The sequence below is a fragment of the Schistocerca piceifrons genome, chromosome 4 (assembly GCF_021461385.2).
Source record: "Schistocerca piceifrons isolate TAMUIC-IGC-003096 chromosome 4, iqSchPice1.1, whole genome shotgun sequence".
In the NCBI taxonomy this organism is placed as follows: Eukaryota; Metazoa; Arthropoda; class Insecta; order Orthoptera; family Acrididae; genus Schistocerca; species Schistocerca piceifrons.
In genome coordinates, this window is record NC_060141.1 from 619,762,397 (window position 1) to 619,775,808 (window position 13,412).

The 13,412-nt window shown below is 40.8% G+C and overlaps 1 protein-coding gene across 1 annotated transcript in view; it reads right to left on the bottom strand.

Moving 5' to 3' along the window:
- The window catches only part of LOC124796067 (structural maintenance of chromosomes protein 1B-like), a 78,726-nt gene that overhangs the window by 39,599 nt on the left and 25,715 nt on the right, over positions 1-13,412 (bottom strand). The window contains exons 3-4 of the mRNA XM_047260153.1: positions 8,111-8,249; positions 2,005-2,184 (exon numbers count right to left, since the gene is read on the bottom strand). Of these exons, the coding sequence (XP_047116109.1) occupies positions 2,005-2,184; positions 8,111-8,249 (319 nt within the window). The remainder of the gene's footprint in view (positions 1-2,004; positions 2,185-8,110; positions 8,250-13,412) is intronic.

The following is a 13,412-nucleotide window of genomic DNA, read 5'->3' on the forward strand; positions in this document are numbered from 1 at the left end:
TCTTAGATTGTGGTTAAAGTGTGTGGGACCCATACCATAGAGGACTAACAGAGGATATTGAATGTATACGAACAAGGGAGACACGAATGGTCACAAGTTTCTTTGGCTGAGAGAAGTGTGTCATGGAAATGTTAAAAAACATAAATTGGCAGACTCTTGAAAATACATACAATCAAGAAGCAATATTAAGTGAAGATTCTAAAGCAGTGATCTTCAAATCTTTTTGCTCAAGAGCCAAAACTGACACTGTGGGGTGGCACCTCGAACTGCTTTAGAATAAGGGTAAAATAAGTTGTCCACCTGCCCCAAAGCACTGACTGTTAAAAGTCAGTACAATTCAGAGCCTGTTGTGTGGACTGTGGTCTGTTTCCAATTGCTGTAAACTTCAGCAATCTAACAGTCATGATATTAGAGTTGCAAGCTGAAGTGCTGTTGATTTTATTGTATGTATGAATAACTTTGATAAACAACAGTATTTGTACTTGTATTTAATTACTTTATTGAATATGAGACACCATTACAAAAGTTTTATTTATGATTTAAATGCCAGTTTTCTTCTACTCACTGCACTGTATTACAACAGCTTTAATTAATTTAATGTTCTTTGCTGCAAATAAGTACCTTGTTCGAAGAAAACCATCACCGTATTGCGCACTCACAAATCCATGTTATCTTCATGTCCAAACTTATGCAACAGCAGCTGATCAGTACGAAACAATCACGCATGGCCATCAATTGTCAATACTGTAAAACGTTCCCCCTGTAACACCCTCTAACTCTGCAGTGGTCACACTACTTACCCCACTGCATCTGAGGTAAGCAGCTAACTTTACTTTGCTTACAGCCGAATTCATCAATATTATTTAAAATCAAGCATACCTTAAAATATTACTGTTTGTTACTGAGCACAAAAACTACACTCTTAAGAAGTTCTTAAGATTAGTTGCTTTTTCTGGATTTGGTTGTTACTTGCTAGATGCATATTATTACAAAATATGGCTAAGAACTACACACCGCATGAATACTTCATTCGGACTGCAAACAGCCTGAGGGCCAGTCTGATAACTACTGCTCTAGAGATATTCTTCAGCTCCTCATGTATTGCTCCTGCAGTGACTATGAAGACAAAAATAGACTAATAACAGCATGACAGAGGCATTTAAGCCGTCATTCACTCTGTGCTCCTCACATGGCTGGAATGGGAAGAAACACTACTATGTGGTATCATGCTAAGGTATGCCATGCATGTCACAGATGTTTGCAGAGTATATATTTACATGTATATGAATATAATAGAGGGAAACATTACACGTGGGAAAAATATATCTAAAAACAAAGATGCTGTAACTTACCAAACGAAAGCGTTGGTATGTTGATAGAGACAAAATACACACACAAATTACAAGCTTTCGCAACCCACGGTTGCTTCATCAGGAAAGAGGCAAGGAGAGGGAAAGATATGGCAGATGGATGTGTGTGTGTGTGTGTGTGTGTGTGTGTGTGTGTGTGTGTGTGCGCGCGCGCGCGCGTGCGCGAGTGTATACCTGTCCTTTTTCCCCTCTAAGGTAAGTCTTTCCGCTCCCGGGATTGGAATGACTCCTTACCCTCTCCCTTAAAACCCACATCCTTTCATCTTTCCCTATCCTTCCCTCTTTCCTGATGAAGCAACCGTGGGTTGCGAAAGCTTGTAATTTGTGTGTGTGTTTCTGTGTTTTTTGTCTCTATCAACATACCAATGCTTTCGTTTGGTAAGTTACAGCATCTTTGTTTTTAGATATATTTACATGTATATGTAGATACCAAAATAAGATACAGAAAAATTAAGGATGGCAATGTACTAGTTAGAGACTAAATGTCAGTCTCTGCTTAACATTTGATACTACAGAAGAGACTAAATATCAGTCTCTGCTTAACATTTGATACTACAGAAGAGACTAAATATCAGTCTCTGCTTAACATTTGATACTACAGAAAATTCTGTGTATATATTACTCTATGGCTAACCTTGTATATATTACTGATCATAGATGACACATGTTTGAAGCAAGCCATGAATGCTTCAAGACGTCTTCTCTTAATATTTTCAAAATTATTTCTCAAATTGTTTGTCTTGGCAGTCTCTCTCTTCAGTTTGAAATTGATTTCTTTCATTTTATCCTCCCACATGTTCACTCTTTCTGTGACCTGATAAAAGCAGAAAAAGACAGTAATTAAAGTTATATAGTGATACATGATAATCATGTTGAACTGAATGATATATTCTTTTTTGTCATGGACTGACACAAACTAGGCAGGTTAATGCTACAAACCATCCAGTTATGTGGAAATCAAGAGTGATACTAAGTTGATGGCTTAAAATCATTGTAGTGAACTAGTGTTATGACTACAAGTAATTTGAGCTTAAATCAGAATGCAGGAGAGAAGTCACAATTGTAAACAATAACAGGGAGAATCAGAATTCCAAAATCAAAGTCCAGGCTCAAAAGTGAGGTAGAACCAGAATTTGTGTACTAAGGTTTCAATGGCCAGATATAAACTGCCAGCCTATCTGTCAGGCCCGATATTTATTTCATTTAGTGAGCCACAGATGATCACCATTTGATATGTTAATTGTAACCTCTGGTGTCACAGATATCACAGGAGGACCTACCTGCTGGACAAGTGCTCATCAGTGCTCTCCAAGTCTATACCAGTATCGCTTCAGTGGTGAGTTATTAGATTCCACCCCATGCTCATAAGGACAGTAGCGCCTGAGGTGAAATCAGGCTTGTGATGTGGTGTCACGAGAAGTAGGCAATCCTGCCAAATGCTCAATGCCCCCATTCGGTGTATGGCTGCAAATGTCAGCCCTTACACTACTAGGGCATGTATGTGAGGACTGGACTTACTGCCTTAGGCACAAAAGATTGAAAAGATACATGTGCCTGTGCACTATCTCAGCTGGGGTATGGGAGTGGACCAACATACAGGGACGCAGCGTGTCAGAATTTCTTCTTCAAAGGTGTTATCATTGTCATTTCGGCCTTAAGCATTCTGACCAGTTAGTCTGGTTCTGAGTTAGATGCAGTACAAAATGGATCAGTGGTCAGATCTGCTATATTGCTCCTTTGACAAAAGGTACAGAGCTAATTCGCTGTGAATTGTAGATCATTGTGGAATATAATGGTGTGTGGCACTCCGTCTATTGCAGAACAAGTGATTAGTTTTCAGACTGTAAATGCTGATGCTGTTGATGACATCTAGGCAAGATACAGTAATTAATAAAGATTTAGTCAATCAGCAGCTCTTAGCAGTTCTGAAATAAGACTTTATTTCAAATATCTATGAACTGAGAAGCACAACCGGCTCAAAATATAACATAGAGCCCCCTTGATTGGGAGTAGACCATGGGAAACAACGTCATGCCAAATCCATATGATTTTGTGCCCACATTTGGCAGGCCTGGACCACACATTCAGCCACTGCATGACACCTTGCCAATGCTTTTATCCTCTACATCCTCCAGTGTGCCTCATAAACTAGCTTCAGGACTTGAGGCCGAATCATACTTGGGATTACCACTTTTCTGTAGCCCAGCATCAGTATCCCTGATTAACATTGATTTTGTGGCACATCAAAAAATAGATCCAGTGTGCCGGTTCTGGTGATCTGGGCAGGTGATCAACCCAGTTAAATGAGAGTACTTAACAATTTCGTGGCATGTAGAATTCTGATTTGTGAGTTTATGGACACCTTCTGAGCCCTCGCGCTGAGTTTGTCTAGTTGTTTTCACCAACCTGGTAGCTATCTACCTGTTGTTTATTGGAATCATCAGCGGATGGAACACAGCATTGGCACTGGCATGTGTAAGTTTAGGTTGCTAGTGAATTTTATTATGGTAATCATTGAACAGCATCATCTTATTGACAAATTCACTCAGGGGTTTGTGGCCTGTAACCAGATGGAACTTTGCATTACATGAGAAAGCATGACATTTTTTGATACAGTAAATAATAGCCAGTGCCTCTTTTGCTACCTGGCTTTAATTCACTCATGACATATTCGTGTTTCAGACATATATGCAGTCAGTGGTTTTGTGCTATTAGTGACTTATGTGACAGAACAGTGTTGATTCTGAACTGCAAAACATCTGTTGACAGCACTACTCTATATTCCTGTGTAAATGTGGTCAGACTGGGAACAGACATCAAACACTTTTTAGCTTCACAAGCACTGCCTGACAATATTGAATTACAGAAATTTAACTCCTGTTTTAAGATGACGGAGGGGGTATAATATCTGCACAGCATTCAGAATAAATTTGCCAGAGAAATTTATCTTGGCCAAGAAGAAGTGGAGTTTCATCAAATCTTTAGGTGCAGGAAGAGTAGTATTTGCTTCAACATCAGCTGACATGGGCCATAGAACACCTTTGTGTAGTATGTGGCCAAGATACTCAACACTCAGTTGGAAAGAGTAACACTAACTCTAAGTCTGAATTTTCACTATCGGCTGGACCTAGTGACTACGTCATCCAAGCAGTTCGCAGCTGCTCCAGGTATTTTTGAAATACTGTGGGATCACTCTCAACACCATACATTGATGCAGCCCGAAAGACATCTGGTTACCATAAAACATTTGATTTTGCATCTAATGGTAAATGCAGGTAATTGTTAACTAAATCTATCTCGGAACAGACCTGGCCCCCTGATAACTTAGTAGGCACTGTAGTGCAACATGAGTTATTTGTGAGAATGACCCGTGTTCCACTGAAGATGCTCATGCTGGCAAAAGATGGTCCTGTCTTATAAACAATTTATGTAGTGTGAAAAATATAATGTGTGTGCCTCAATTTGTGATCTGTGCAGATTGTGCGTTTGCAGTGAGATAACACAGCAGGGGCAAGGCACGGCATGGTATGGCAACACTACCTGGGCATGGGTATTTATTCTTTGATGACACCCCATGAAGATTCCATGCACACATCAGAGAAGATGGAAATACTGCAAAGTGAAAGTTCAAGACAAGGAAAGACTCTAGAACATCAGATTTTTAACTTGAGTTTGGCATGGTCAGATGTATTGCATGAAGTATCTGAAGTTATGAGTCACTAATAACTGGATCTGTCTTCACAATTAAAGTACACAGTGGAAGCAATAAAGAAGATTATCATTGAAGACATGCTCATCATTTAGTAGCTGGAAATAGTGAGACACACACTTACAGCATCACTCTGCCTGGAGATGGAGTCAAGAAGAATAAGTCTACGCATGGCACAATGCACCAGCTTCACATGTGCAGTCAACGGTAGCATTTTGTTCACTGTTCAACATACCACGTGAGCTGTGATTTTTGTCAGTTCCGCGCGCGCGCGTGCGTGCGCGTGTGTGTGTGTGTGTGTGTGTGTGTGTGTGTGTGTGTGTGTGTGTGTGTGTGTGTGTGTGTGTGTGTGTGTGTGAATAAACTCAGTGAACACCTTGTTTAACTAATTAGTTTGGAATTTAATTAATAGTGTATGCCAGTATGGAGACACCAGAATGGTTTTGGTCATCTATGCAAGACAACACTAAACCATGTAACAGGAAGTCAGAAGACACGTTAAGAAGCTCACAGGAAGCCCTTAAAGCCAAAGTGAAAGCTACCATTAAGGCTGAAGGAGATGCTACTCTTAAGAAGGTGGAGAAAAGTTTCAACCAAGTCAGAAGCTACCATTACCAAGCTGGTGGCAATTAAATTGCAGGCAGAAGCATTTGAAGAGGAGTTGATATCTACCGTTAATGTACAGGGTAATAAAATTACTGTTATGGAGAAAGAATCAAAAGATTTTCCTTGCAAAGTCAAATAGACATTATGGCGGCAGAATGCGATTTAGTGAGGAACGAAGTACACGATCATTTGAAAGAAATTCATGATAAAGTACAAACCTTAGAAAACTAAATCTCAGGTACACAGGAGCAGGCTGAAATAAAATAGAGCAGGGAAAATTATTGACTGAAATTTTGAGTCTACAAGCAACCATGACTAGTTTGGAAGAGAGATTACAAAAGCTTTCCCCATAAAACATACAGGATATGACTGAATCGACTTGTATTAAAGCCAATTCTTTGGGAGATACTGTAAATATTAGGAAGGAAATGCTGAAATTTATAGGAGAGTCATTACTAAAATCCTCTGCACAGCCCCCTCCAAAGGAAGAAGAGACAGCAGTAATAGACAATAAGTAAATTACATGAGTCAGCCCAGTGCAGACTACATAAGAATAACAATATGTCAGATGTGCCTATATTTAGCACAGATGACCTAGTTTTAGTAAAAGATGTCCATCATAGTTCAAACTTAAAGAAACAGACATGCAAGTTCTTTCCTGGTACTGTGGACCTTTTAAGGTGGTAGGAACACCACACCCTGGTTGGTCCAGATACAGGCCATCCAAGTAACACAAGTATCCCTCTGAACAACAATGGAAATAAGCCTCTCATAAGTCACACATAACAAGGCAAAGGACTCCTACAGAAGGTGCAAATGTAAGTGATCCACAAAACAACTGATGTGAGCTGTACAAACTATAAGAACATAGTGACACTGAGTCAGTGCTGCTCCCTGTGTGTATAGGCACGAGTTGCTGGTACACAGTGTGGCGGGACCGTGTCATGTGCACACTTTCTACAGGTAGCCTCTAGTGGCTGGGCTGCGATGACACAGTTGGTGGATGATTTAAGTAGTGACACTACACTCGGCACACTCACACTCACACACACTAGTAGCAGGGTACAACACTATACAATGCTGATATGATTAAGAAATATATATATCCCCAGGAGAATTTGCAAGCTTTACAAATCCAGGTGAAAAACACCTGGAAGATCAAGTTAATAGCTTTGGTATTTCTTCTTTCATTTTCTCCAAAGCCATTTCTTCCCCCTACACTATTCTATATTCTGTACCTCTTACTATTCTATCTTATTTAATAACTACATTTTATCCTTGTTTGTAAAAGCAAGAATATAGCACTCCAAGTTAATATTCAGGTAACTGGAACTATCATTTTTTTAGTACTAGTAATGTGTAATATGTTTCTAACAGAAAAAGATACGTACATATGACATCTAGATATACTGTTGGGTACAACTGCGATTTTATATTTTTGTAAGAGGAAGAATACAAAATGGTAGGGTTTCTATTAGTTTTACAATGGAGATTCTTTATAGGTAATTGATGGCAATAGACGGACACTTCTGATGGTGATTTCAGATGATTTAATGTTGTTCTTTTTCTTTCTGTTCATGTGGTGTTGTTCTTTCTCTCCACGCTTCCAACAGAGATTTGCTAACATCAATTTTCTGGGTCTGCAAGGACGAAGTTGTAACAAGCCTGATCTGTTGGGAATGCCAAACACCTCTCCCTCCGGGAACACAACGGAGAACTTTAGCAGAAATGGGAATTCCTTGGGGTGGACAGTGGTAAGGGATTCTGTCTTTCAGGCTTATCTGCTTTCTTTCTTTAACCTTAACAAATCTATAATTTACTTTCCTTTCTTCCCTCTCCACCCTCTAGCCATATTAAAAAAAAATCAATGTTGCCATTTTTTATTGCATTCATCTGCATCATGCTGGATTACAGGAATGAAATCCCATCTTCCAAACCCATATTCATGCTCAGGTAAGTAACTTATTGCCTTCAGTCAAGAATAGTTTCTTGGAACTCATATTTTTATGTATTTCTAATGTCAGTTGATTAAGGTGTTCTGTATAAGCCCTTCATTTTCAAGGAAATATTAAATTATGTTTTATACAGTCATTGATTTTCCTTGTTGTGAATTTATCAAAGAAACTTGTGAATGAGCAATACGACGCATTGGTTCAGTCACAGGTTTCGCATTTGGGACAAGTGAAGTTGAAATTACCATTTGATTATCCTTATATGGTTGTTTATTTGTCTCCAAAACTATTTTTGGTAATTTTAACCTTTTTCATTGTGAGCATTTTTTTTTTTTTTTTTTTTTTTTTTTTTTTTTTTTTTTTTTTTTTTTTTTTTTTTTGTGAAATGTCATAAAAGAATCACAAAAAGCTTGCATTTTTCTGACTGCTCTGTCTTTTGCCCACATTCCACATTCTGGCACAATAATACAAACCTGTGCTATGTCTGGGGAATCCAGGGAGTTGCTTTCCAAATCTTGAATTTCAGATTCCATAGTAACAATCAAACTGTCAAAATCTTCTGCAGAAAGTGACTTGTCTTCTTCAGTAAGGTCACTGAAATCTACTTCAATCCTATAAAAATACAAAACAAAATTACAGACATCACTATACATCTCTGACAATATGAATCAGGATAGATTTCCACTCACCGCCCAAAGGGGCCAATGAGTAGCAAACAGGCAAGCTTTAAGTGTATTCAAAAGTAGACTATGCTATCACACACAATCCTTCAACTTATGAAAAACACACACCCATTCATACGTACACAACACACACAGACATATGGTCATTCTCATCTTCAGGCACTGAGGTCATACTGAAGTGAGTAGCAGTCTCGGCTGGGGTGAGTAGTGGGAGTGCAGAAGAGGTGTGGGATTGGGATGTGGCAGAACAGCTGAATAGGGGTGGGAGAAGATGCTGTGATGCCTCTTGGGAGTATGCAGGGATGTGGCAGGGAGAGGCTGGAAGAGATGAGACAATGATTATGCAGGTGGGCTGGTGGGGACAGAATTCATGTGTGGAGCTGAAGTTGAAGCAGCGAAGAGGATAGACACAGATGGAGTACAAGAACTATTATTTGTATCACAATCATGTAAACATCTACTTGTATTTGGTGTATGAATATTACATATTAGTAGAAAAGGGGGCAACATACAGGGTAATATTTATGAGAAAGCAAGCTTTTCTGAGCATTTTTTTGGTGACTCATCTTTGGGAAGTCATAAACACCAGACTGTCACTAGGAGAAAAATTTCTTTTGCACAGTTTAAGATACAAACTTTTTCTACTTACAGGCAGATTTTTGTTACTTTCTGATTAGTGATCTCATTGCTACAATGTCAAATGTGAGACACTGTGATTGAGCTTCCCATTGCAGCTATTGCAGCAGGGAAAGGACAGGTGTAAAGCTTGAACTTTAGTTGGTTACACTGTATGTCATTACAGTGAAACCACTATCTTACATTTTAGTGCAGTCCAGACTTTAAAAAACGCAAATTTGAGGAAAATGCAGAGTCAAGGAAAATGTTAAAATCCCAAAAATGTGAGCAAAAACATATGTAAATTAAAAATTATAATATTTTCCAATACATTTTGCAATATCTGTATAAGTGAATGAAATTTAATGTATAGTGCAACGTTTATACAACAATTTGTGGTAATGAATTCCATCTGTTCTTAAATAAATCACAGATGTGCAACGGAAAGTAAAATTTGTCAAAAAATCGAAATTGTTATCTGTGTACAAGATAATTGAGCTATTTTCCAACATGCCACAACCACAAATTATACATCAAAGCAGGGGTTTTTGAGATATCTTTCCTATGTGGTCAACCAGAAAAAAAGCAATAATTGATGAATTTGGGGAAATGAACTGAAAATTGTTAAGTACAGTGACAGGTGCCACAATCTAATGTGTGGGGTGTGCACTTTCCTCCCATAGCCAATGACAGTGCAGCCACAGTTTGGTGCAGAATACTCTAGTCATACGAGAGCTGTGATCTCTAGTGTACTGATTTTAAACTTTTCCTTGTACATTGTGCTGAGGCATCGAGTATGTTTTATACAGCTTTTTGTAAAAACTGATGTAATCTGCAGTGAAGGTGACCCGAAACAAGGCTACCGATTTGTCGATTGCTGTAGTGCCGACATGACATTTATGGATGTGTTAGTGACAGGTGAATGTCAGTTGCAGTGAGGACTCTTTACAAGAATGTATTTATGATTGCACAACATTAGAAATATTTGTGACAAGGAAGAATATGAATGTTATTGCTCACTGTTTAGCTTTCAGCAATTTAAGCAGTCCCCTTAGGTTCCTGTCTAACCAGACACTCAGAAATCATCACACAGTTGGAAACAAAGAGCCAAATATTTGTGAGAAGGAAGAATATTAATTTTATTGCTACTCATTTCAGCCTCAGCAATTAAAGCTATCCTCTTAGGTTCCTGTCTCAACAGGCACGCACGCAAGTCACCACATATTCAGAAATAAACAGCGAAGTATTTGTGACAAGGAAGAATATGAATTTTATTGCTCCTCATTTCAATTGCAGCAATGCATGCTGCCCTCTCACGTTCCTGCCTAACTACACACTCAGAAATCACCATATATTCACAAATAAATAGCCAAATATTTATTTCATCCTCTCATATCTGATCAAATAGAAATGTTAAATAAGAGCAAATATTGCAGAACATATTGTGTTTCAGTATTATGAAAAGGACAGGTCCTACCCATTATACAGCAGAGATGCTGAGTTGCACATAGGCACAACATAAAGACTTTCAAAAAGTGAGCTTTCAGCCAAAAAGGTCTTTGTCGAAAATGGGCAACACCCCCCCCCCCACCGTCCCCCCCCCCCCGCCCCCCCCCCCCCCACACACACACACACACATGCAAACACAACAGATACAAACATGCCCACAATCTCTGGATGCTGAGGCCAGACTGTGAGCGGCAGCACAAAATGGGAGAGGCAACCGGGTGATGGGGGTAGAGTGGAGGCTCAGGTGGGGAGGGGAAGGGATAGCAGGTTACTGGTGAGGGATTGTAAAGGGCTGCTTGGGGGAGCATACAAGGACGAGGTAGAGAGGGGGAGGGGGGGGGGGGGGGAGTGCGGCTTGGTGCAGGTGGGAGGTAGGTAGAGGAAGGGGAAGGGCAGGATGGGGAGCTGGAGGGTGTGAGGGTAGTGAAAAAGAAGAGAAGTAAAAAGACTGAGGCTGTGATGGTGGAACAGAGAGCTGTGTAGTGCTGGAATAGGAAAAGGAAAGGGATTAGATGGGTAATGACAATGACTAATGAAGGTTGAAGCCAGGAGGATTATGGGAACTTAGGATATATTACAGTGAGAGTTCCCACCTGTGTAATTCAGTAAAACTGGTGTTAGCGGGAAGGATCCAGATGGCACAGGCTGTGAAGCAGTCACTGAAATGAAGAACATCACATTGGGTGGCATGCTCAGCAATGGGGTGTTCCAGCTGTTTCTTGGCCACAGTTTGTCGGTGGCCAGTCATGCAGACAGACAGTTTGTTGGTTGTCATGCCCACTTAGAATGCAGCACAGCAGCTGCAGCTTAGCTTGCAGATCACATGACTGGTTTCATAGGTATCCCTGCCTTTGATGGGATAGTTGATGCTAATGACGGGACTGGAGGGGGTGGTGGTGGGAGGATGAATCTTGCATCTGGTTGTTGGTAGGTTTGATATGGACAGAGGTACTGATGTAGCCATATTTAAGGTGGAGGTCAACATCGAGGAAAGGTGCTTGTTGGGCAGAGTAGGACCAGGTGAAGCGAGTGGGGGGAGGGGGGGGGGGGGGTTCTGGAAGAATGTGGACAGGTTGTCCTCAACCTCAATCCAAATTAGGAAAATGTCTCCAATGAGTCTGGACCAGGTGAGGGGTCTGGGATTCTGGTCGTTTAGGAAGGATTCCTGTAGATGGCCCATGAACAGGTTAGCATAGGATGGTACCACACAGGTGCCCATAGCCGTAACCCATACTTGTTTGTAGGTAATGCCGGCAAGAGAGAAGTAATTGTGGGTGCGGATATAGTTGGTAGTGGCAACTAGGAAGGAGGTTGTTGGTTTGGAATCCGTCGGGCATTGAAAAGGTAATGCTCAATAATGGAAAGGCCATGGGCATCGGAGTTGTTACTGAAACGGAAGTGGTATCAAAACTGATGAGAAGGGCACCATGTGGTAAGGGAACAGGAACTGTGGGGGGGAACAGGAACTGTGGAGAGTCGGTGGAGGAAATGGTTGGTATCTTTTATATAGGAGTGTAGGTTCCAGATAATAGGTAGGTCTATGAGAGAAGACATTCTCTCGGTGCAGGCATAGTAACCGGCCACAATGGGGCGCCCTGGGTAATTGGGTTCATGGATTTTTGGAAGCACATAGAAGGTAGGGATGTGGGGAGTGGTAGGGGTGAGGAGAGAGAGGGACTCCAGGGAGAGGTTCTGGATTGGGCCTAAGTATTTTACGAAAGACTGGAGTTCCGCTGGATTTCTAGAAAGGGGTCAGTGTGCAAGGTTTGTAGGTGAATGAATTTGATAGCTTGCACAGTACTTCTGCTAGGTAATCTTTGCAGTTGAAAACAACATTGGTGGAGTCTTTGTCAGCTGGTGGGATTATAAGGTCAGGATCAGTTTTTAGGTGGTGGACTGCAGTTTTTTTTCTGTGTCTGCAAGATTACTTTGCATGTTGAGGGATTTGGGGAATGATGGAGAGACAAGATTCAAGGTCATGAAATTCTGGAAAGTTAACAGGAGGTGACTAGGGGGTGGTGGATCATGGTTGGATGGAGGAGCAAACTGAGTCATGCAGGGTTCAACATTGATCTTTAGTAGAGTCTGATTGGCAGGGTTCATGGGAAAAAAGTGTTTCCACTGAAGGAACTGGGACAATTAGAGAAGGTCTTTAACAAGTCCTCCATGACTGAATTCGGAAGTGGGGCTAAAGGTGAGGCCTTTGGAAAGGATTGATACTTCTGTGGGGCTAAGGCTTTTGGAGGAAAGGTTCTTGATTCGCTATAGTGGTGGGAGGGAGTTTTTGAGGGTGGAGTAAATGTAGCACCTCTGCAATACAGGGTCTGTCAGCTAGAGGGGATGTGGGGGAGGTTTGGAGGTTGTTGTAGAGGTGGTGGATAGCGATAGTCCAAGGTCATTAGTATCGCTTATCCCATCAAAGGCAGGGCTACAAATGAAACCAATCAAGTGATCTACAAGCTAAGCTGCAACCACTGTGCTGTGTTCTACGTGGATATGACAACCAATGAGCTGTCTGTTTGTATGAATGGCCACCGACAAACTGTGGCCAAGAAACAATTGGATCACATCATTGCTGAGCACGGCCCCCAACATGACGTTCTTCATTTCAATGACTGCCTCACAGCCTGTGCCATCATCAACACCAGCTTTTCTGAAGTGCGCAGGTGGGAACCCACCTTGCAATATATTCTATGTTCTCGTAACCCTCCTGGCCTCAACCTTAGTAATTCACTGTCCTTACCCACCTAGCCCATTCCCTACTCCCCTTCCGACACTACATAGCAGCATGATGAGAACCCACCACTTCGTAACTCAAGAAACAAAGACGTTATTCATTATGCTATGGATTAAGAGTCTAAATTTTGTCTCTTGGCTTGGGTATCATAATTTCTATTGAAGCCTTATTTTTGATGCTTCATTAACTGACTTTTAACGATGAGGATGATGTGCTTGTGATACATTTTTG